Raw genomic sequence first — 21,494 nt, 5'->3', positions numbered from 1 at the left:
TTTGTTGTACAATGTTTATTCGCTATACATGAACCTGCGATACATAATGTGAAATGAGCCATTTTTGGCCCCATTTTAGCATTTCTAAGGGATAGTATGCTCGGTCAGAGTGATTAGAAAGTATTGAACCAAAAAAAAGCATTTAAAGATAGCTGCGTAACGCTAAATATTGGGATATCATGGCGGGATCTAATAATCCACTCAATCAAAGCTAATTAATTCCGCCGTCTCTGGCTCGAGTTTCGGAGCGACCGGTTGTGCCTGCTGGGGAGCCGGTGGAGCAACAGCGGCGGGTGGAGGAGGTGCAGCCGTAACTGATGCGGTATCCGGCCCAGGTGCCATCGGAGCCGGTGGCATCTGCATGGTGACCTGCGGTGGAAGTTGACCCGGTTGCTGCTGCTGCTGCTGCTGCATGTCGGCAGCGTTCGGCGGTTGCATCGGATTTCCGCCCATCAGCCCGGTCGGATGGCCCGGGAGTGGTGGTGGTGGTGGTAATTGTTGCTGCGGTTGTTGCTGTTGTTGCGGCGGTTGCTGCTGAGGTTGCTGAGGTGGTCCCATCATCGGTGCACCCGGCATGTGACCGGGCGGCATATTCATCCCGCCCGGTGGTGGAACCTGCCCCGGCATCACGTTCATCCCCGGTGGAATAATCCCTGGCTGGCCCGGTGGTGGTGCTTGCATCGGCCCTTGCTGCATCGGTACCTGCCCGTCCACTCCCGGTGCAGTCGCACCCGGCATTCCGACATACTGTCCCGCGTGCTGGGGCGAAAACATTTGCTGCGGTGGCTGCGGCTGCTGCTGCTGTTGTTGTTGCGGCGGCGGTTGATACTGTGGCATTGTGCCGTTCGTTGGTGGCATCGGTCCGTACGGTCCGTAACCAGGGGCCGGATATCCACCGACATGGACCGGCGATCCCTGCGGACCCGGAGCTGGCCCTGGTCCCATGAATGGGAAGGCCGTCCCCATACGATACTGTGCCTTCTGCTGCTCCTGGCGCATCTGCATCTCGCGCTCCTGCTCCTGGATGCGCTGCAATGCCACCTGCCGCTGGTACTGCAGATACTCCTGCTTCTTCTTGCGCATAATCTCCAGCTTCTGGGCCATCTGCAGCTGGCGCTGCCGTTCCTGCTCCTCCGCGATGCGCTGCAGCTTCTCCTGATGCTCCTGCCGCAGCACGTCCAGCGCGGCGCGCGAATCCTTGATCTGCGTCAGCTTGTCCTGCAGCTGCTCGTACCACATGCGCTTGTCGTCCATGTCCTTGATGAACGTGAGCAGCCGGCCGTGCAGCGAGGTCACGTTCATGAACAGCGTCTGCACTGCGCTGTCGCACGAAATGCTCCTGCCGCGGCTCGAGTTCGATTTCATCCGGTTGACAAAGATTTCCACCTGCGTTTTCATCATGTTCGAGAACTCGTCGATCTCCGCGTCCTCGGGCGCACTCTTCGTCATCAGCAGGCTCGGCTGCAGCGACGGCATCGGGCTGGGCATCGGGCTCGGCGCCGATGGGGAGGCCGGCGATTCCATCACCTGCCGCTGCTCCCAGTAGTTGCGGTTCAGATAGCGTGCCAGCTCGGGGTCGGCCGGCGGTTCCTCGGCGGGCGATGGGCTTCGCTTTACCTGCGCCTGGGGCGTTTGCGGTTCCGGTGATTCCGGCGCCTTGCTGTGGAACGTGGCCGATCGGCGAGCCTGCGCCTGCTGCTTCGTTTCCGCCTCCGATTGGCTCAGCGCGAGGGCCAGCTGCAGTTCCTCCTCTTCGCGCAGCTCCTCGTCCGTCTTGCGGGCGGGGCCCTGTGCCTGCTGGGCCAGCGAGCTGCTCAGATACTCGGCCGGCAGGTCCTCCTCCTCGGTCGGTTTCTTCACCAGCGTGCCCGTCGGTCGCTGAAGCTGCGCATAGCAGCCGTCGCACACGCGCACCTCCTTCTCGATGCCAAACTTGGGCAGCGTGCTGTTCTTCGACGAGCACTGGGCACAGAACACCTGGCCACAGTTGCGGCAGTGGTGCTTGCGCACCGTGAACGTGAACTGGGACCGGCAGCGGTGGCACACGTCCCCGTCCACCCAGTCCGGGGCGATGTCGGACGAGAACATGGCGTCGGCTTCCTTCAGCTCCGGGAATTTGTGGCCCTCCGTTTTCAGAATGTTCATCGTATCCTAGACGCAAAGGCGGAAAGGAGAGGAAAGGAGTGTGTGCATTAATAAACAGAAGCACCGAGAAAATGTAAACATGTACATTGAGTGACGTCAAGGGGTTAATATGTTTGCCCATGAAGACAAAGGAACATCGATCTGTTGAAATTGTATTGCAAGGGAAGACATTCAAAGTCTGAATCTGATTTAAAAAAAAACACTCTTTCCGATGTAAATCACAGCAAATTTGGAAAACGTATCTGATTCTGCACTGCACTTTACAGTCTTCACACTTCTGTTTGTAATGATTTGGGTGCAAATTTGCAATGAACATCATTACAGGGTTTTCCGGGAGTTCTCGTAGCTGTGGGACACTTTATTGACTCCTTCTTGCGTGAAATGAACTTGAGGTAATTTCCAAGGAGCCTTATCATAAAGGGGGCCATAGAGACCAATTTCCAACATATGAAGTTCACCTTATAAGAAAAAGTCAAGGATTAGTCCCACAACTATGAGAACTCCACGAAAAACCTATAAAACTGCCTCGAAATATCAAAATTACATTATTGTACTCATGGCACGATATTTAGGAAATGAATAGTATGCATAAAATACAAAAAAATTCTTATGATCCGTACCGCCATGGTAAAGCGCACTGGTGAGTCACACTCTGTCTGCCCCTCACACAAATCCAATTAACAACAACACACTGAATACTGCACCAAGACCGACGTGTTTGTTCTACACAGGCGTTGCATACGCCTTCAACGCTGGCAACCGACTGTCAACTCGTCGACAATGCGCACACACAAGGCACGACGAACGGCACCTTACCTTTATCGAGCGATACTTTATGGTCGACCGGAACGCGTACGCCCAGGCCTGTATCAGCTCGAGCATCTTTGCCCGCACCTCCTCGTGCTTGGTGGTGTTGACCAGATTCTGGAACAGCTCGCAGTTGGCCTTGTTGGCGATCTCATCGTGCACCGGCGTGCCGCAGTTCTTCACGATACTTTCCAGCGTCAGCAGTGCGTACATGGCCGTGATCGGGTTCGGCGATTGCATCTTCTTCTTCAGCGCCCCTACGGCATACTTGGCGCTGGAAGATAAACAAGGAACCGTAAGCAATGAATGATGAAAGGAAAGGACCTTCCCGTATCGCACTTACTTCACATCACCCTGCCGGATTGTATCACAGATGACCAGAATCGCCTGCCAGTCCGGTTCCAGGTTGAGATTACTGGTCGCATTTTCTAAGTTTGGGTGAAAAACAACATCAAAACATACCTCCCTTTGCATAGTTCCACCTTTTCCCGAGCCACTTACCCAAACTTTTGTCAAACACGGACGTACGAAACATTGTGCAATTGGTGCTGTTACGGTGTTTCGATACGATTGGTAAAAAACTATTTGCTGTTTTTTGCTTTCCAGTTCAGGGTGTATTTCAGCAGTACAGGAAGTGACTCAAAAACACAGATGATTTTGCTTTCTTTTCGGGACCAGGTTCACTGGATGACGTATTTACGAACAAACAGAAATCATTTGCTTTTCTTTTCTTTCCCCTCCCTGATAAGCTCACAGCCGTGTAATGACAGCAGAACGTTGTGATAGTGTGCGTGAGCTCGTGCGCTGTCAAATCGGACAGCTGACTCGAGAATTGTTGTGAAGTTTTTGAATTGACCGTTAGAAGATATGAACAGAGTTTCATTCAAAATAATGTTTACCTTTGCATTTAAATTCTAATAAAAATATTAAATTACATATTCATTTCATAAAAAAAATTGCTTCAATACTAATTAGGTTTGCATCTTGCTTTAAACAACAAAAAAAGGCTATCTTTTTTATTTTCCGATTTGTTCCCGCTACATTCTACATTTACATCGTACAAAAAAACCCATACTCCAGTGCCCGGTGGACCAAAAACTCCTCCAATCAATCAATATTTCGGCTTTTCGGTCATGATCGGCTCGGGTGCCGTTACCGGGCCCGGGCTCATACCGGCCGCCCTCAGTTGCTGCTTGTACTTGGACAGCCGCGCCCCCATAATGATGGCCGTAACGATACAAATCACCTGAAACACGATAATAATTACCGTACCGGTTGCGATCATGTGGATGCGCGAGCCAATAAAGTCCGACATCGGCGCATGACAGCCCCGCTCGTGCGGCATACAGCCATCATCCACCCGCCGGCAGCAAGAGTTGGGCAGATCACGCTCCGGATGGAAGTTGGCCCAATCGGCGTACGATTGAATGCCGCAACAGTTCATCTTTTGTGGAGTAGAAAAAAAAAATTGCACCTATGTTACCTTCCTTTTGAAGCATTTTATACATACCTCATTCTGCATGTGGTTGAAGCTTGCCCGCATAAAGCTATCCGAGAAGAACTGCTGTATTACGATGTTCATCCGGCGGGTAAGCATACTGTCCACCCGGGTGTACATCGAGAAGGCGGCCGACGCGAGTATGATTTCAAGTATCACCATCAAACCAAACATGCCAGAGTACTGGAAAAAGAAAGAAATGAATCATTCAAACCTACACAATCCAGTTCACAGCGGTGCATACGTACCAAGAAGATCATTATCACATTTTCGAAAATAATACCGGCAAAGCCAAATATCGATAGAAACACTAGCACGATACCGACCGCTATCAGGAAGTGGGTCGCACGCACAAAGTCGTTGTCGATGAACACGGTGTACGTCGCGAACAGTCGATGCAGGACGGCACCGACCACGATTTGTATGATTTCGATCACCTTAAGGGATGGAGATGGAAAAAAGGACACACAATTAAAGGAGAGTCGATATTTCAGAACAAAAAGCATACTTACGACACACATAAACGTTAGCATCAGAATCAGATACTTGATCATGTTGAGCGCTCTGCGACCAGACCGCATTTTGAAGCTTTAGAATTCGATCCTTTGCACTTAAAATTGATCTGCAAATAGAGACAACAACATACATTAACGAGTCAATTTCACAATTGCGTTTAAACACCAAAATACGTACACTGTCCCGCTTTCGAAAGAACACAATCGACTCTCTGTCCGCTTCCGCTCAATCACACCAGCAGTGAGGAATGGCAAAACCGCAGCAGATAAACGCTCGCACTGGTCTTCCTTGACTCACACACGGAATGGCTGTAAGAGAAGAAGAAAAAAACAGTCCATCCGTATCGGAGGTTTTATCTCCGCTTATTGTGCGCCGTGTCCTGCCGATATCTTAATCACCAGCCCCGCTAATCCCGCCCGATTTCGGGTTTATCGGGAGCAAGTGTGGACAAAGCGCTGGGTGGTGAAATTATTCGCAATCAATGCTTCACTGTTCATTACCATTCCGGGTGTGCTAGGTGGCAGAGTAATTAAATCGGAATTATTTCGCACACAGTCTTTCGAAGGTTAAAGTACTTTCAACAAAAGCTAATTAGAACAGTGTGTGTGTAAATTACCCTAAATAGTAATTCTTTCGACTGTAAACAAAAATGTCTAATACATGAACCGGTTGAGCTTTTAAAAATAATTCCTATCGTTTTGTTTTATTACGCGCTGCCCCAAAGGGGGCTCCGAAGCGACAGTGCAGAGCTAGAAAGATAAGCTCCTTTACACTCGCCGCCCTGCCCTCCTTCCCTCCCTCCCACTCGCCCACCCCAAAGGTGCCGGGGGCTTCATTCAGAACCGAAGGTCCGGTTTGTACTTGGTCATGTAGAGGTCCAGCTTCTCCCAGAAGGCCATCAGGCAGGCTTTGTCGAGATGGCGCTTCGTTCGCGAAATGTTCAGCACGGTCACAGCCCATTTGGCCACGTTCGCGTCCAGCTTGAGATCGTCGTACCGTAGATGAAAGGCAGCGACTGTGGAAACGAAGTGAGAGTATGAGCAAAACATGGCTAAAAGAAAGGTCCCAGGACCCAGATACTTACTTTTGGAGAATATTTCCACCGGATTGCCGTCCCACGGCCAGCCCTTGAACTGCCAGGCCGGCCCCATCACAAACACAGCCACCACCCGGTTCCAATCGTGCGCCGTCAGCTTCGAGGGGTTGTCTATCACGCGGTACGGCACGGTCAGATTGCCCGCCTTCTGTCGCTGGATCAGCACCTCGGTTTCGCGCGAACATCCACCACGCTTCTTTTCGTCGGTCGTAATGAACCTACGGAGCAAATGAAGGGATAGAATTGGATAAGTTTTACCAGCAAATTGGGCAATTCGAGCACCCTCCCCCCGTACTTACTTCAGATCTTGCAGCACGTCGCGCGCATTGTACATCGTAATGAGGCTCGTCGTCGCCGCCGGTATGATGATGATCGGTGTGCGCGACGTCCGCTTGCTGGGCGCATTCTGGGCCAGCATCCGGGCCTGGGCCGTCGGTATCAGCTCCTTCGGCCGGCCCGGCGGCATGCTGGCCGACATATTGTTGTTGCTACTGGTGTTGTTGTTGTTCAAGCTGTTCGGCTGCGCCTTGTTCTGTCCCGCCTGGCCCTGCGTTACCAGCTTCAGCGACATGCCGTGGTACGTACCCATCGTGTCAATCTTGAAGCCCTCCGTTTCCTCCTTCTGCCGGTTGAACCGTTCCTGATCGTAACGATTGTACTGCGTCGGTTGGGGCTGCGGCCGTATGACGCGCGGCGGCTCGGGCAGCTTCACCGGCTGCTGCGCCGGGCGGCCCCGGCCCTCCTCCCGGTTCTTGATGCTCTGCAGGATGGCGAAAATGTTTTTGGCAAATATTTTACCATTGCTCTGCAGGATGGTCGTGCGGGTGCGCCACTGCCGCTCCCGGCTCACGATGTCCTTCGTCGAGTCGACGTCAAAGTCGAGGATGACGCGCAGATCCGGCCCGACGCCCATCGCGTCGTCGTTGTCGGTGCGCTTGATTGTGACCTTCTTGTTCGCTAAACGTTTCGCTTTGATGGCCGCAATCTTCTCCACCGACATCGTTTCCGAGAGCGATCTGCGAAAACAAGTAAGGAAAATTGTGTAATGGAAACTGCCAAAGCTCACGATGGACAGCAGCACTCACTTTATGTTGTCTATGTTAACCGACGCCTCCTTCTTGTTCACGTCTAACCGGGCGGCCAGCTGCTCCTTCACCTTCTGCACCTGCGTGTCCTCGTACCGGGCCTTCTTCGCCAGGTTGTCCAGCCCGTCCGACTCGGCCGGCCGCTTGATCTGCGTCGGGATCTCCAGCGGCGCGCTCTTGTCGATGCTGGCGCAGGTGTTCGTTTCGCCATTGAGATACTGCAGCAGCTCCTTTCGATCCGGCCGATTGACGGCCGGTATGTCCTCGGCCGCGGCCTGCCGAACGTACACCGAATGCTGCAGGCCCACATTCTTAAGAATGTACAGCAAACACTCGAGCGTGTAGTACTCCTTCGGGGCGCCCTTCTTTCCGGAGCTGTAAACAAGTAAACACAAACAACCAGCCCAGCCAGGAGGAGTGTTGGCGTGTTAGAGAGAGAGGGAAGACAACACGGCAATCCGGGGGCGGGCCAGCCAGTTCGGGCCTTACCCATATTTTAGGTAGTTGGTTTTCACGTTCTTCGGCCAGCTGAACTCGCCGAATATGATCTGGCCATCGCGCTCGATGATTTCTTTCTTGTTGATGTTGTATTGGCGCAGCAGACTCAGCGGATCGGCCATGGCTGGTGATTACACTCGCTTTGAACTGGGGTAATACGCCGCTTCGCCCATACAATACCAAACCACAACAATCCCCGCTACCCCCGGGGGGTGCACGTTCACTTAATGCTAATTTGAAGTGCGGGAATTCACTTCTAAAACGCGGCACGCGGTCGCCACGAAAACGGTACACGGTTCTTTACACAGCCTACGAAACTACACTTTAGCAAAGTCTTTTTGCAGCAAAAAAAGAAACACACGCACTACGCTTCTATTTTCCTGTCAATGGCGTTTGCTTTGACAGATGCGCTCGCGGAGGACAATCGGTGGACAGTGTGTGGTCATGTGGACAATTTTTATCCTTTGTTTGAAAAATAGAAAATTAGAAGACATTTATTCTAAATTCACTTTTTTATCTGGTTTTTATTAAAATAATATGGTTTTTATTAAAAAGTAAAGAAAGTCAAGCATTTAAAATTTAACAATAATTGGAAAAACTCTTAAATAGTTGATGATTGTTGGTCCAAATGCTGGTGCCGCGGCCGTAGCTGGTGCTAGCCTTATTCTGATTTATTTACTTTTATCGTTAAATTTTGTATTCTTCTATTTTCAATAAATTATGCATTATTGTGTACCATTTATTGCTCACCTCTTTTCACCATAAATTAGATTTAAAAATATTATATTGCTATAGGACGACCCACTGTTTGGATAACGAATTCAAATTAGGAGCAGTCCGCAAACAGTCGCGATGGTGACAATTTTTAAAAAATTTATTTTCTACTTTAATTTATTTCGTTCCAATACAGTAAAACTACGATAATGTTAACAGTTAATTTCTCGGGGCCATTTTATTTATCATTGACTTCTATATCACTTCGTAAATCTATCTCTCCTTTGTACAAATAAATCCTTGCAGCACCGGAAATTCGCGGACACCCACACAAAAAACAAAAGCCCTCTCAAAGCTTTTGTTTGCCTGCCGTCGGTAGCACGGTGGCCACGTTCGATAGCAAACTCTCCTCGATCGCCTTGATACTACCGGGGGACGGTGTCGGTGCCCCAATGTCGGCCACAATATTTGGTACAAGGTATTCGCCGCTGTCCTGCTCTCCCGCCCGCTCGCCGCCACTCACAAACACACCCGTAGCAGCGATGGCACCACCACCCTGCAGCTCGACCGTTTCACCGCTCTTCTTATCCTCCCTAAACTGCCAGTGCTTTTTGTTCAGCAGAAACAGTGCCATCAGCAGGGGCAGATGGAGCAGCGAGAAGCGGAACAGCTTGCGCGAGCTTTTACTGTCCGCCTTCTGATGGAAATCGTACGCCAGATAGGCAAAGTAAGCATTCAGCGGAAGGGATTCAAGCGCGAACCAAACGTTCGTCACATCTAGCGCGGGAGCGAGCAGCGACAGACCGGCAATGAACCCGGTATGCCGCAGGGAAACGCGCGTACAGAGGGCCGGGTGTGAGTTGGCCATCATTTTGTAGCCGGCCTTAAGATACTCCGGCCGGATGTTCCAAGACAGCGCGTTAAAGTGGGGAAACTGCCAGCAGTACAGCAGCCCGGCCAGGATCCATGCGCCGGCGCCCAGGTCGCCGCCGGTGCAGGCAGCCCAGCCCATCAGCGGCGGAATGGCGCCGACGACCGAGCCGACCCACGTGTTCAGAATACTGTAGCGTTTCATTGGGGTGTAGATGCTGGTGTAAAGGATAAGATTGGCGGCGCCCAGGGCGGCCGTCATTTCGTTCACGCCGTAGTACAGCATGCTGCAGCCGATCGTACTGGCACCGAGCGCAAAGCCGACCGCGTGCAAGCGTCTAAAACACACACAAAAAACCAATATAAACAATGAATTGTATCACTGCTTTCGTAGATACTTACGAGAGATGTCCTTTAACGAGCACTCGGTTGCGCGTGCGGGGCATTTGTGCGTCGAACGACGTTTCAATGACCTGGTTGATGGAGTTGGCCGCACCCGAGACGAGCGTCGTGCCGGCCGAGCAGAGCAGAAACGTCCCCAGCTCGAACGAACCCGGTGCCATCGCATACCCGGCCATTGCGGTCATCACCACCAGGGCTGCAAGTGGGACAAGAAAAGCGACAAATTACGCATCGCGAGCAATTCCCCTCCCTTATCTATGTGCACTTACACGTCAATCGGATCTTTGATAACATAAGATAATGGTAAATCAACCGACTGAGCCCGGGGAGCGACGTCACGGAGGCAACCACTTCCTTCGTGCCATCTTCACCGCTCTTGCGCAGCGTTCCGACCGATTTACTAATTTCACTAACAATGGCTTTAGCGTCCACTACCGGCGGTACCACGGACAGCGGGACGGCCAACGGAACGGCCACCGGTCGATGGAGAGGGGCCGTTTTTGCCGCATCGCCTTCATTACTTCCGCTGTGCTGCTTCCGGATCGGGTACAGCTGTACGACCGCACACGAAGGGTACGCTGTGCCAGTGGTGTCCTGTGTTTAGGAGGAAATAAATATAGCAAATTAAAAAAAAAAACAACAACAGAAGCGTCAGAGGCCAAGAATAGAGCACAGTTGAGCACGGGGTCTCCCTCACTCAAGGTAATTTCGTCACACCGTCGAACGAATGGGCGGCCGCTCCGCTCTTGATCATCGATTGATTACACAATCAAAACAACAGCACACTACTCTATCCGTACTTACGAGCCGAGTGCAGAAGGCGAACGGTGGACGGCGGTGACCGCTGGTGGCTTTCGGTCCGGCTTGACGCACGAGGTCGCACCATAGCCGCCCGTTTGCGAGGAATTTATGCATTACACTGGGCGGCACAACACTGGGAGCATTTTACGTTGCGTACAGGCAACAGAACTCGAGCAGCTCGATGGATGGGGTGCGTTTGCACCTAGAAACCCATCGCTTTGGCGAGATGCCCCGGTCACTGTTTTGTGCTGCCCTAGCGGGTTGCTGGCGACGTAAAGAAAAAGTTACCGCACGTGAAAATGCTGCTGTCAAATGCTTGAAGGGTTGCAAATCGATGAAAAAACAGTGGGAAATTCCATCAACGCATAATTATTTGAATGTGACAATTATTTTCATAAACATTAGAGAAAATAGCGTTGATAAAAATATCACAATTATTTGAGGGTGAAAGTAAAACATGAAACATAAAATAAATTTATGATTTTGTTTGAAAAATACGCAAAATCGATCAAACAGTTTCATCGACAATTTGCACAACAAATGTCAATCGCGCCGCCGAAATGTCAAACCGTGTTGTGTTCAATTCGCAAAAGGAAGAACGAACGGTATCACAATTTCAGCCCACCAAACGAGCCCAAGCAAAAGATGAATTACGTGCAAGAAAATAACCACGTCCTGTACCTGTGGGCCGGTACGGTCGGGCCCGAGATCGAGCAGGAAGTGAACGCAATCAAAACCATTCCGAACGTGCAGGTCAATGTGGAAAACGTAGAGCGCCTTCAGCTTGGTAAGTTCTGGAAGCACAGTCCGTGTTCTTTACAAAAATGCCCTCCCGCTAACAATTTTCTTTGTGTGTTTTGTTCCAGCCGAGTATGGAAAGTCACAGTTTGATGTAATTCTGGCCCAAGTGGCGACTGGAAATTCTACCCTCGTTACGCTGCTGGTCAAGCTGCTCAAGCCCAAGGGAAAGTGCGTGTTTCGGGATGATTCAGCAGCGAGCGTCGAACAGGCACGCTCTAATCTGCTGCTGGCGGGATTTATCAACATTGTGGCATCGGATAGTAATGGTACGTGAGAGGGGTTGGGGCCCAACCAAACCACAATCTGGGTTTCTGTGTAGTTTTACGTGTGTTTGTGTGTGCCTGCCATGGTTGTATTTGCAGTGTATGTTGCCGAGAAGCCAGACTACGAGGTGGGATCGAAATCGAAGCTATCGTTTGCGAAAAAATCTAACGTTGCCGCCGTGTGGAAGCTGGACGACAATGAGGAGGAGGAGCGTATCGACGACGAGGAGCTACTGGATGAGGATGATAAGGCCAAACCGACGGAGGAATCGCTGAGAGGTAAGCACCTCGAATGACTCATACCTCTTCAATAGTCTAATTGTCAATTCGGTAATGCTACCCAGTTTGTGGAACGACGGGCAAAAGGAAGGCATGCAAGGATTGTTCCTGCGGGCTGGCAGAAGAGCTGGATGCGGAAGCAAAGGGCAAAGCACTGACCGACACATCGGCGGCGAAATCCTCTTGCGGAAGTGTAAGTTATAAAAACAGCGATCCTCTTGCTGGAAGAATATTGCATGCTGATGAGCCCTTTTTTCCCTCTCGCTTTACAGTGCTACTTGGGAGATGCGTTCCGTTGCGCCACCTGTCCATATCTGGGCATGCCGGCATTCAAACCGGGCGAGAAAATCGTGCTCACCGATACGCAAATGCAGGCGGACATTTAAACCACAAATCCTGATAGAACGTTACGTTTAAAAATAGAAGTCTTTAGGATGTGCATTTGCGGGTGATATGAGAGAAGGGAGCGAGACTAAGAAGGAAGGATAACAATAAAAAAGCTTTTGCTAATTATTTGCCTGGAAAATGCCGTCTGCAGCGATTTCCCATCCTCTTTTTCATTAACATTTATCTCGAGAGACGGTTCGCACGCACACTACAGCTTAAAATTACTAGCGATAAGGTTTTCCGTGTTTTTCTTCTTCTTTTTCGTCCCGTCCGTCTTCGCCTTCACCTGCGACCGGACCTCATCTTGCAGCTGCGAAAAGAACGCTGTCGACGATTTGGATGGACCGGTGGAAGTTTCCGCCATTTGCTGCACGTTCTTTGCCTTCGTGACCTTCTTCAGCAGCGACGTTTGCAGCGCCCGGTTCTGCTTGGCCAAGCCGCTCGCGCTGGCCTTTTCCAGCTGGCGCTGTTCGCGTTCCGTTTCGCGGCGGTACTTTTCCCGCTGGAAGCGCTTCTTCAGCCGCCGCTCGCGGTTCTGATCCGTCTTGGTGCGTTCGTCCTTGGACATGACGTCGCCCTTGGGTCGTCGGTGCACTTCCTCCGGGGCGAGCAGGGTGGCATCGCTCGTTGCAACGGGGGCAACCTCCTCCATGCTGATGGCGGGCGTGTTGGTGAGGATTTTCAGCTCCGGGGCGGCCGGTCGTGGCGTGTAGTGGAAGTTCGAGAGCGCATCGAGCTGGGCCAGCACCACCTTCATCATGCTCCGTATTTCCTTGTGCTCTTTCGGTTCCTCCTCTTCGCCCGCTTGCGCTGAAAACAAACAAAAACATGTAGTGAGAATGTCGAATTATAGTATTGACTACTGTTTGGGATGAAAATCAGCAACACCACCCTTACCTGCAGCGTCTGGGTTTGCTAACTCGAGCTGTTTCAGATAGTCCTGCTCGTACACCTGCGCCAGCGACAGTTTGCTCTTCTCCCCATCCAGCACCAGCTGCTTCCGGTACTCGCGCGGATTGTCCGGCGGCCGCACCTTGCGCTCCACATCGTCGAACGCTTTGTTGCGGATGCGCTGCTTGATGATGTCCTCGAGGCGCATCGTCGTGTCCTCCGTCACGACCGGTGCCGGGCGGGTGGTGTGCTCGTACTGCAGCACCTCCTCCAGCAGCGAGTTCTTCGGTCGCGTTTCGGCCGAAATTTCACCCTTCAGCTGCCACGGTTTGTCCTTCAGCATGCTGGCTTCCATTTTGGAAATCTTCTCCTTCAGCTTCTCCTGCCGCAGCTCGTACGACGATTTGGGCCCGTCCGGCGCTTTCTCCTCCTCGCTTTCGCTATCACTCGAGCCCGGTTGATCGATCACTGCCTTTTTGGCCGGGTTTTCCGACCGAGGCGGAGACATGCCGTTTTCTTCTTTGTAGATTTCGTACCGCAGCTTCCGGTTGCGTTCCACTTCTGCCTCGTCGGAGAGCTCGCCTTCCTCTTCATCTTTCTTACCATCAGGACTTTCATCTTTATCGTCTTCGTCGTCTTCATCATCTTCATCCTCATCCTCCTCTTCCGCAGCACTAGCATCTTCCTCTTCCTCTTCTACATCATCATCCTTCTCCTCCTCATCATCATCTTCATCCGTATCATCATCCTCATCTTCTTCGTCTTCAAAGAAATCGGAATATTTCAAATCTGAAATATCGCCATCGTCCTGCAAGTGGAAAGAAACCGTTTAAATTCAAAATAATTTTGAGCTATCATGGAGTTCTCACGTGCACACGTACCTCGCCGGTGTGTTCATCAAAATAGTCCACCTCGATCAGTGGATTCTTCTCCGCCAACCCGTACTGTCGGCGCCGTTCACGTTCATCCTCCTCGTCCAAAAACCGGGCCATATCGTCCAGCTTGAAGAACCGATCATCGACGACCGATTTCTTCCCCTTTGGCTGCTTTTTCTTCTTTTTGCCATTTTTGTCCTTTTTCTTCAGCTTTTTTGACTTCTTTTCAGTACACTCCTCGTCCGAATCCATTTCTTCGTCCTGTTCGTCTTCCTCCTCCTCCTCCGACTCCATACCATCGCCATTGGCTTCATTTTCCTCGTCCGAATCGTCCATCTCCTCGCCGGACGAACCCGCCCCGGAATCATCACCCACCTCCGATTGCGTTTTGGCGGTGAAAGGTAGCTGCAAACATTTTTCGTTTTTCGAAACCACCTCCAGAAACTTTTTCAAATCTTGATCGATAAAGTGATCGTTCTTCAGCTCCAGCTGTTGCCAGATCTGCTCGTCGTCCATCTCCTCCGTGACGAGCTCGTCCAGGTACGGCAGGGCCGGCCCATCCTGAGCGACGGTGGCATTTTTCGTGCCCCGATCGTAGATTTCCTTCACGAACTGCTTTAACTTTTTCGCCAGCGGTTTCTGCACCCTGAAATAGGCGAATGAGGAGTTAAAGCGTGTTTTGCATTTCCGGACAACCACAACAATCCCAAAACGGGTGCTTACTTCATAAAATTCTCCGGATGTTTGGTGTGCTTGCGGAACTCTTTGACGTATGATTTTAGGTCGAGCTGCGTGCCCGCCGGCAGCGAAGATGCCGTCATTGCTTTAACCATTTTGTTACGATTGTTTTGTGTGCTGTAATTTCACTTAGAATGATTGTAGCGGCTCAAGCATTGCTAGAGCAATTTTGGCGAGGAAATGTGCTACGAACGCCGCACGTGTGTTTTGTGTTTTGACAGTTCGACAGTAAATAAACCCGGGCGGCAATGTTGGTGGCGGCTGACTAAAGTCGGCGGCTGTTTTGAGGCATTTTTAAATGTTATTTAAATTTCGAATAAATTTGAAAAGACGACTTGATCGAGCACATTCAAAGTATTGTTTTAAATACATTTATTTCTAAAAGTTATCTTGAAATTCCCCTTTTCATAAAACAGTTCCGTAAAATAGTTGACCAATTTATGTCCTTTGTACACACGCACACCACCAAACCGCACCTGCGCTCGGCGGTTTTGACAGCTGTCAGAACCGTCCTAGCTGCCGTTCGCTGCCCGCACCAAACAACACGCACGGCGGCGCGAGGAAAGTTGCCGAAGAAAACCCGCCCCCACCCCCAGGTGTGGTTCGAGGAAAATCGAACAATTTGCATGCTGTGTGGTTTTCGCGTACGCAACCAACATCATCATCATCATCATCTGGTGCGCGCGTGTTCCCGTTCCCGTCGAGCGGTCGCGCACTATCCATCAACGCAACAGCAACGCTTGTGCGGTGCCGCGATTGAAGAAGAATAAGGCACAAGGCAGCAACCGCGCTCGTGTGTGTGTGTTTGTGTGCGTGTGTGTGTATCGATCATTGCGGCGCGTTCAGCCGGCAAACCTCCGCAACAGACAACGGGCGGCGATTATCATTTTGCGCCCCGCGGCCACACATTCCAGACGGGCGTGTGTGTCGTTCGAATCGCCGTCGCTGTGTGAGTCGCTTGTCGATGTGCAGCCCGCCCGGCGATCGATTTGGTCAGTAGCAAAAGGGAATTAAGGCCGAAAGCTGTCGTCGTCCCCTTCTCCGTGTGCAGTTGTTTCGAGTTTACTGCAGCCAGAAGCAGTAGCAGAATCGAAAACGGTGCCCCTCTCCAAGCGGTGATTGAGACGAGCGCACGATTTCCCAATTAACTCCTTCCCGGTACCGGAAGCCCCCGCGTGTGTTCCCCTTGGCTGCGTGCTAAAACAACCTACCACCATGACCAGTGACGCTTACCTGACCAAGGAGCATCTAGCCGGGTTCGATAATTATAAGGTAAGGACACTCCGCGTGGCCCCCTCTCGTTACATAAGCGGGGTCAGTTGGGGAGGTGAGAAGAGGTGGCTTTTGTTGGCCTTTTTCCCCCCCCCTGCGAACGAATCCGGTCAAACCGAATCGTGGCGTGCATCGTGAATGTCCTTGTGGTGGGCCCCAGTCCGAAAGTGGCATCTTGTAATAGAAACGCGCGTCATAAGATGCTTTGTGCACGGCAATATCGACCAAATATCGTCCTTCCATAGCCGAACGGTGGACTACTATGTTTTCTATGACTCTATTTTTAGCCTATATAATTTGTCTGGCGTCTACTGGCGACTGGCGATGAAGCCATTTGAAATGCTTTTTGGTAGATTGCTTTGGTAGTAGGCGATGCAATTAATTGCGCGAACGCTATTTATCAACTGTATCTTGCTTCTCTAACCCCTCACCCCCTCCCCATTTACCTGATAACTAATCAACAACAACATCTGTCCCATTTCAGTACAATGCCAAGGACACCTCACCGCTCAGTATTTACGTTATGCATCCGTTCTGGAACTGGCTCGTAGAGGTAAGCTCCGTCGTCTATCGTGTGCCCCCCTCCCTCAAAAACGCTTTGCATGCAGCAATGCCGTCTCCTAACACGCTCAAACAAATTTGGCAACACCCCGCTTAAATGTAAATATTAACGGATGCGCGCCAAGCTAGCGACGGATGAGTCGTAGCAGGGATGAAGCAAAATCCCCCCCGCTCTCTCAATAAGTCGCTCCCTTATCGCTGATTAGACATGTCCGGTATGTCGGTCGGGGCCCTGTTATCGTTTTTCTTCGTACCGATAGACAACGCTTAAGAAAATGTGCCATAAATGTCGTTTGAGCTCCCCCCCGAAAAAAAGAACCCCAAAACAGTAATGTTCGATTGCATCATACACATAAAACCCCTCTGCCCAACTGGTATCAACCTCCTGCTGTCGCTCGCACAGCCCTTTTACCTAGACTGATAAGAGGCAAGTAGTGTCGGGAAGGTATTGTTGCGATTAGAAATAGGAGGCCGAAATTACTGTCTCGAGCAGAAAACCCGTATCTAACTGACCGTTTTCACGCTTTTACCTCCCACTGGCAGTACTTTCCAAAATGGATTGCACCGAACCTGATGACGTTTGCCGGCTTCCTGTTCACGGTCGCCAACTTCGTGATGCTGTCCTGGTACGATTGGGGCTTTTGGGCGAGCACGGATCTGGAAAACACCACACCCGTGCCGAACTGGTTTTGGGTCGTGGCTGCGGTTAACATCTTCCTCGCCTACACGCTGGACGGCATCGATGGCAAGCAGGCGCGAAGAATCAAGCTGTCCGGTCCGCTCGGCGAGCTGTTCGACCATGGGCTCGACTCGTACTCGGCGTTCTTCATACCGGCCTGTCTGTACAGCATTTTTGGGCGCGGCCCAACGTCGGTGCCGCCGATACGCATGTACTACATCATGTGGACGATCTTTTTCAACTTTTATCTATCGCACTGGGAAAAGTACAACACGGGCGTGCTGTATCTGCCCTGGGGGTACGATCTCGGCATGTGGGTAAGTGGGCAATCATTGCTGTTCGTTTATTGATAAAATTGATTTAAAAAAAAAAACACGCTTCTTCTTGCCGTAGGGTTCGGTGTTGATGTACCTAGCGACGTGGATGTTTGGCTATCAGCTGTGGAAGGTGGACCTGCCCTGGGGTGTGTCGGCCGGTCAGCTGATGGAGCTGTGTCTGCACGTGAGTGCCATGTCCAATCTGCCGATGGTGGTGTACAACATGTACCGCTCGTACAAGGACCGCACCGGCAAGATGCGCACGATGAAGGAAGCGATGCGACCGCTGTTCACGTACGGCAGCTTCATGTTCGTCTGCCTGCTGTGGGTGTTTGTGTCGCCGAGCGACATCATGAACCGGGATCCGCGTGCGGTCTACATCATGACGGGGACCATTTTTAGCAACATTAGTGTGCGTATTTCATTTGTTCCTCACATTTGTTGTTTGCGTTTGTTATGGATTCAAAATGTAACGACTGGTTTTTTTTTTATTTCAGTGTCGATTAATTGTGTCACAAATGTCCAACACGACGGCGGAAACGTTCAACTGGATGACGGGCGTACTATGCGCGGCCATCGTAATGAGCCTCACGATGCCCCTGCTCGAACGACCGATACTGTACTTGCTCGTGATCGGATCCTCGCTAGCCCATTGGCACTACGGTTCCGGGGTGGTACGTACTGGTAGACGGAATATTGGTGCCAGCAATCCATTTTTTTAACCACCCAAATCTTTCACCCGTTGCAGGTGCAGCAAATGTGTGTACACTTTAACCGACGGTGCTTTATGGTGACGAAACCGGAAGAATCCAAAGAATAGGAAACGCTGCTGTATGCTGTCTAGCAGCTCTTTGCTAAGTGTCCGACAGTGTGTAAGGTGTCAATTTGCGGTGGCACGCTACCGGGGGCTAAGAAGATCGCCCCCCCTCAAAGATCAATGCCCAAGGGGCGCCACCAAAACATGGCTTAACAATGGGGGGGTCGTTGGGTGTTTCATGTTGCTCCATGCCCTCGTTAAGCGGTCCCTGGGCACGCACGTATTACAGTTGAATTTAATCGAAATACGCTTTTTTATTGATACTTGATGTTTTTGTTTGTTTGCTGCTGGTGTGAAAGTTAGCAAAGTGAACGCCATCACACCACAGCAACCAATGGCTTTAACTATCGAACATCACACAGCCTAATGTGTGTTTGTGCAGTGAGATTAAGCGCTGTTTATGGAATTGCATAGAAGGAAGAATTATGTTGATGCAGGAATTAAGTTAGCAAAGTGATCGTCGTATTGGCCTAACAGGAGCCAAACAGTCAAACGCAGTACCATATCGCAGAGGTGGAAAAATGAAAATTTGCTAAAATGCACTCCCCATACTGAGGCCGAGAGAAGTTAAGCAGCAACGGTATACCGATATATCATGACGCGGTATTAATCTCCCATCTACATACCTCACAATTTACTCTTTCTTAACTACTAACGAGCGGGTTTGTGTATGTTAAAACACACACACACATTTATAAAGTGCTTCTCTACTAGTACCACTAATCGCTGTCTCGACATCACACCCGGCTAATTATTGACACGGTAAGCTGGCAAACTCCATTAACTTTATCGTTATAAACCTCCAAAGAAGAAGTATGTTTAATGTCTAACCTATCTCCGCTTCCTGCGCTCTTCCGTGACATTGCACGCTCCGTTTTGTAGGTTAACAGTAACTTTACATTCTCTAAAACACTGGTAACGCATTTCTCTGTATGTACATATATATTGCTCGCGTAAGAATTACATTAGCCCGTGCGTAAACTGCGAAAGTAAATGAAAAGAAAGGATGGCGACTTTCTTTACGACTGGGAGAAACGAAGGGTATAATCAAAAAGCTAAATCGCCATATCGCGAACGAATCAAAGAATTAGCCACGCCGTCAAGTTTACGCCTCTCCGGCGTATGAGTAACGCCTAACTTTGCGCACGATTTGTCGTCAAATCACGTTCTCTGTGTACCCCGCGTTTCACAGTGTTTTTGTATAGTGTATGTATTTTACGCATTACGGGGCTGCACATTTTTGCATTTTATAATCGTGACAATTTATTCAGACCGACCAACAAAGGTGCAAGCAAGCAGAACTAAATTTACAGATCAAAAGCAGCATACGCAGACGCAGATTGACCGAACATTAGCAGCTAATGGATTGTTTTTTGTTTTTTTTTTTGAAGAATTATTAGTTGTTCGATCGAAAATTAAAATGGAAAGAAGAACAAGTGGTGTACGTGTGTAAGTGTTGTATGTATATGTGTTGCATATGTCGTGTCTCTGCCTGATGCGCTGTTACAGCGGACATCGCGTGTGTAACCAACCGTACGATCTCGTTTTGACACATCATGTTAACAGACAGTCCCCCAGGGAAACGAGGGAAAACTAACGACAATAACGAGTAGACCCCCCCACAGAACGCGTTTTGTATTTGCTGCCGTCTTGATCAGGAGTTACGTTGATATTACAGTTTGCGGCGTGCTCGGTTGCGTGTGGGTTTGCTAGCAAAGCTCTAGAAGCAAGAAGAGAACCGGTGCAAAAACAACCCCCAAAACGTGTTGTTTGTGGCACGTGCCTCATCTGCGGCGTGCAGCGAGAAAAGGAATTAGGATTATGTTAGTGAAATAAACGCAGTGACAAAAAAAAAAGATGATAAAGTGATGTAACGAAACCAAAACCAAGCGCCAGGAGCACGAGCTTTAGTAACGGCTGCTGCTAGGATAATTTTCTTATCATTTGCACACACACACACACGTCACTCACACATCACTCACAACATCAAACCGTCATCCTTCATTCGTACACGCTCCTTATACACTGCTCTACAAGCACAGTGCCATAATGTACATCATTCTGTTCACGTATTTATGGAATTGTTTTTCAATTTCCGTTTTTTCACTAACCCTTAACCCTGTACAAAGTTTCACTAGAAAACTGTGAATTTAATTTAATAATCGATTCCGTGTGTCCGATTCCTTGTGCTGCGCTTGTTGTCTTGTAGCTCATGCTAAGGAATTCAAAGAAAGGCAAGAAACACGAAATAGTCTGGAAACCAAACAGAAAGAGCTACCGTTTCCAAACTCGATATCGAGCGAACGTGCTAATAACAGGCAGATCAAACCAGACACACGTGTACTCCTCTACCCACATGACAACACAACATGACAAAATGGAGTGTGCCGTTAGCCCGACGTATTTATGCGACTATAAATGTGTATATCAAACATTATTAAACCGACGTCAAAGGTGCAGAAGCTAAGTTAAAAAAATCACATTTTGTATTCCAACCCTACCAGCTTTTCGTTACGTGCTCGCGAAACTCTAACCCCTAAGCCCAAAAAGGCCCAGGCCAGTACAGTGTTTTCTTCTTCTATTATTATTATTATCATTATTATCTTCCGTACGTTGGTATTGAAGTCAATAAAAGTGAATAATTAATTTAAAACAACTTATTTCGTGTGTTTGGTTGTGTTTTTTATGTTTCTTTGCAGAGTATTTAGCGAAGCATTGTTAATACTTTTTGAAGATCAAGTTTCGCGCGGTCGCAACCAGTGCTGCTAATTGTGCGAACCTTGTGAATCTAATCCGTGTGAGCGAATTTCGTAGTGTCGTGATAGGACTAGTAACATGATAGTTGTATCTTAATTATAAATCCCATTTACACTATTCTCTAGTATTCTAAGTATATTTACTTAACAAAAGAGATCTAGATAATAATAAACACCCAAACACTATTTGATCGTTTGACTTAGACGGATATTTCCAAAGGAACTGCTCCTCGGCCAGGTTTTGTTGACTCCTTCCTTTCTTTTTTTCAAATTCTGATTTCGGTTCATTTCCGCGCGGTTGAGGTCCGGCCGGCAACCAGTTTGTACGGTAGCTTTTCTCCTATGCTCTCATTAACCCACTCGGATGCCGTTATGATCTGTTGTGTTCTAGGGCTGCCTGCCCGAGATTCTGCCAATTCCCGTTTC

General features: G+C 49.7%; 7 protein-coding genes across 8 annotated transcripts; 2 read left to right on the top strand and 5 right to left on the bottom strand.

The window, feature by feature from the left end:
* Positions 1 to 3,726, bottom strand: LOC121596228 (hepatocyte growth factor-regulated tyrosine kinase substrate). 2 transcript variants are annotated; one of them, XM_041920993.1, is made up of 4 exons: positions 3,454 to 3,726; positions 3,296 to 3,380; positions 2,962 to 3,226; positions 1 to 2,151 (listed from the first exon to the last, which is right to left on the bottom strand). In XM_041920993.1, the coding sequence occupies exons 1-4, from the start codon at positions 3,485 to 3,487 to the stop codon at positions 202 to 204; spliced, it is 2,334 nt and encodes a 777-aa protein (XP_041776927.1). In that variant the 5' UTR covers positions 3,488 to 3,726; the 3' UTR covers positions 1 to 201. The 2 variants fall into 2 exon arrangements, with proteins under 2 accessions (XP_041776927.1, XP_041776928.1); XM_041920994.1 differs by lacking the exons at positions 2,962 to 3,226; positions 3,296 to 3,380; positions 3,454 to 3,726 and adding an exon at positions 2,766 to 2,924.
* Positions 3,727 to 3,929: 203 nt separating this feature from the next.
* LOC121596230 (tetraspanin-6-like) lies at positions 3,930 to 5,282 on the bottom strand. Its single transcript, XM_041920996.1, has 5 exons — positions 5,144 to 5,282; positions 4,963 to 5,072; positions 4,699 to 4,887; positions 4,463 to 4,633; positions 3,930 to 4,396 (listed from the first exon to the last, which is right to left on the bottom strand). Exons 2-5 carry the CDS (start codon positions 5,029 to 5,031, stop codon positions 4,064 to 4,066), a joined length of 762 nt encoding a protein of 253 aa, XP_041776930.1. The 5' UTR covers positions 5,032 to 5,072; positions 5,144 to 5,282; the 3' UTR covers positions 3,930 to 4,063.
* A 353-nt stretch (positions 5,283 to 5,635) lies between these two features.
* LOC121596229 (parafibromin) lies at positions 5,636 to 8,045 on the bottom strand. Its single transcript, XM_041920995.1, has 5 exons — positions 7,637 to 8,045; positions 7,148 to 7,522; positions 6,362 to 7,078; positions 6,051 to 6,280; positions 5,636 to 5,981 (listed from the first exon to the last, which is right to left on the bottom strand). The coding sequence occupies exons 1-5, from the start codon at positions 7,765 to 7,767 to the stop codon at positions 5,803 to 5,805; spliced, it is 1,632 nt and encodes a 543-aa protein (XP_041776929.1). The 5' UTR covers positions 7,768 to 8,045; the 3' UTR covers positions 5,636 to 5,802.
* Positions 8,046 to 8,571: 526 nt separating this feature from the next.
* On the bottom strand, positions 8,572 to 10,731 carry LOC121597148 (protoheme IX farnesyltransferase, mitochondrial). Its single transcript, XM_041922720.1, has 4 exons — positions 10,436 to 10,731; positions 9,901 to 10,225; positions 9,632 to 9,827; positions 8,572 to 9,567 (listed from the first exon to the last, which is right to left on the bottom strand). The coding sequence occupies exons 1-4, from the start codon at positions 10,544 to 10,546 to the stop codon at positions 8,709 to 8,711; spliced, it is 1,491 nt and encodes a 496-aa protein (XP_041778654.1). The 5' UTR covers positions 10,547 to 10,731; the 3' UTR covers positions 8,572 to 8,708.
* A 259-nt stretch (positions 10,732 to 10,990) lies between these two features.
* On the top strand, positions 10,991 to 12,269 carry LOC121597006 (anamorsin homolog). Its single transcript, XM_041922452.1, has 5 exons — positions 10,991 to 11,219; positions 11,299 to 11,499; positions 11,596 to 11,775; positions 11,841 to 11,968; positions 12,048 to 12,269. The coding sequence occupies exons 1-5, from the start codon at positions 11,078 to 11,080 to the stop codon at positions 12,159 to 12,161; spliced, it is 765 nt and encodes a 254-aa protein (XP_041778386.1). The 5' UTR covers positions 10,991 to 11,077; the 3' UTR covers positions 12,162 to 12,269.
* Positions 12,270 to 12,285: 16 nt separating this feature from the next.
* LOC121597005 (U3 small nucleolar ribonucleoprotein protein MPP10) lies at positions 12,286 to 14,879 on the bottom strand. The gene is made up of 4 exons (XM_041922451.1): positions 14,652 to 14,879; positions 13,935 to 14,574; positions 13,060 to 13,861; positions 12,286 to 12,972 (listed from the first exon to the last, which is right to left on the bottom strand). The coding sequence occupies exons 1-4, from the start codon at positions 14,759 to 14,761 to the stop codon at positions 12,371 to 12,373; spliced, it is 2,154 nt and encodes a 717-aa protein (XP_041778385.1). The 5' UTR covers positions 14,762 to 14,879; the 3' UTR covers positions 12,286 to 12,370.
* Positions 14,880 to 15,162: 283 nt separating this feature from the next.
* LOC121596546 (ethanolaminephosphotransferase 1) lies at positions 15,163 to 20,751 on the top strand. Its single transcript, XM_041921586.1, has 6 exons — positions 15,163 to 15,938; positions 16,423 to 16,491; positions 17,043 to 17,495; positions 17,572 to 17,907; positions 17,993 to 18,169; positions 18,244 to 20,751. The coding sequence occupies exons 1-6, from the start codon at positions 15,882 to 15,884 to the stop codon at positions 18,313 to 18,315; spliced, it is 1,164 nt and encodes a 387-aa protein (XP_041777520.1). The 5' UTR covers positions 15,163 to 15,881; the 3' UTR covers positions 18,316 to 20,751.
* The last annotated feature ends 743 nt before the right edge of the window (positions 20,752 to 21,494 follow it).

Source organism: Anopheles merus, chromosome 3R (genome assembly GCF_017562075.2).
Source record: "Anopheles merus strain MAF chromosome 3R, AmerM5.1, whole genome shotgun sequence".
NCBI lineage: Eukaryota > Metazoa > Arthropoda > Insecta > Diptera > Culicidae > Anopheles > Anopheles merus.
This window is presented reverse-complemented; position numbering and strand designations above follow the sequence as displayed.

What these genes read in the sequence shown, in the direction of transcription:
- LOC121596228 (XM_041920993.1), bottom strand. Translation starts at nt 3,487, where the DNA reads ATGTTTCGTACGTCCGTGTTTGACAAAAGTTTGG. An exon ending in ATCCGGCAGGGTGATGTGAA is followed by an intron (nt 3,227 to 3,295) that starts GTAAGTGCGATA and finishes TTTATCTTCCAG; the next exon opens with CGCCAAGTATGCCGTAGGGG. An exon ending in TAAAGTATCGCTCGATAAAG is followed by an intron (nt 2,152 to 2,961) that starts GTAAGGTGCCGT and finishes CTTTGCGTCTAG; the next exon opens with GATACGATGAACATTCTGAA.
- LOC121597148 (XM_041922720.1), bottom strand. Translation starts at nt 10,546, where the DNA reads ATGCATAAATTCCTCGCAAACGGGCGGCTATGGTGCGACCTCGTGCGT. An exon ending in TCGCCTTCTGCACTCGGCTC is followed by an intron (nt 10,226 to 10,435) that starts GTAAGTACGGAT and finishes TCCTAAACACAG; the next exon opens with GACACCACTGGCACAGCGTA. An exon ending in ATCAAAGATCCGATTGACGT is followed by an intron (nt 9,828 to 9,900) that starts GTAAGTGCACAT and finishes TCCCACTTGCAG; the next exon opens with CCCTGGTGGTGATGACCGCA.
- LOC121596229 (XM_041920995.1), bottom strand. Translation starts at nt 7,767, where the DNA reads ATGGCCGATCCGCTGAGTCTGCTGCGCCAATACAACATCAACAAGAAA. An exon ending in ACCAACTACCTAAAATATGG is followed by an intron (nt 7,523 to 7,636) that starts GTAAGGCCCGAA and finishes ACTTGTTTACAG; the next exon opens with CTCCGGAAAGAAGGGCGCCC. An exon ending in GACGTGCTGCAAGATCTGAA is followed by an intron (nt 6,281 to 6,361) that starts GTAAGTACGGGG and finishes TTTGCTCCGTAG; the next exon opens with GTTCATTACGACCGACGAAA.
- LOC121597005 (XM_041922451.1), bottom strand. Translation starts at nt 14,761, where the DNA reads ATGGTTAAAGCAATGACGGCATCTTCGCTGCCGGCGGGCACGCAGCTC. An exon ending in TTGATGAACACACCGGCGAG is followed by an intron (nt 13,862 to 13,934) that starts GTACGTGTGCAC and finishes TTCCACTTGCAG; the next exon opens with GACGATGGCGATATTTCAGA. An exon ending in AGCAAACCCAGACGCTGCAG is followed by an intron (nt 12,973 to 13,059) that starts GTAAGGGTGGTG and finishes GTTTGTTTTCAG; the next exon opens with CGCAAGCGGGCGAAGAGGAG.
- LOC121596546 (XM_041921586.1), top strand. Translation starts at nt 15,882, where the DNA reads ATGACCAGTGACGCTTACCTGACCAAGGAGCATCTAGCCGGGTTCGAT. An exon ending in CCGGGTTCGATAATTATAAG is followed by an intron (nt 15,939 to 16,422) that starts GTAAGGACACTC and finishes GTCCCATTTCAG; the next exon opens with TACAATGCCAAGGACACCTC. An exon ending in TCTGGAACTGGCTCGTAGAG is followed by an intron (nt 16,492 to 17,042) that starts GTAAGCTCCGTC and finishes TCCCACTGGCAG; the next exon opens with TACTTTCCAAAATGGATTGC.
- LOC121596230 (XM_041920996.1), bottom strand. Translation starts at nt 5,031, where the DNA reads ATGCGGTCTGGTCGCAGAGCGCTCAACATGATCAAGTATCTGATTCTG. An exon ending in TGCTAACGTTTATGTGTGTC is followed by an intron (nt 4,888 to 4,962) that starts GTAAGTATGCTT and finishes CCATCCCTTAAG; the next exon opens with GTGATCGAAATCATACAAAT. An exon ending in ATGTGATAATGATCTTCTTG is followed by an intron (nt 4,634 to 4,698) that starts GTACGTATGCAC and finishes TTCTTTTTCCAG; the next exon opens with TACTCTGGCATGTTTGGTTT.
- LOC121597006 (XM_041922452.1), top strand. Translation starts at nt 11,078, where the DNA reads ATGAATTACGTGCAAGAAAATAACCACGTCCTGTACCTGTGGGCCGGT. An exon ending in TGTGGCATCGGATAGTAATG is followed by an intron (nt 11,500 to 11,595) that starts GTACGTGAGAGG and finishes TTGTATTTGCAG; the next exon opens with TGTATGTTGCCGAGAAGCCA. An exon ending in GACGGAGGAATCGCTGAGAG is followed by an intron (nt 11,776 to 11,840) that starts GTAAGCACCTCG and finishes AATGCTACCCAG; the next exon opens with TTTGTGGAACGACGGGCAAA.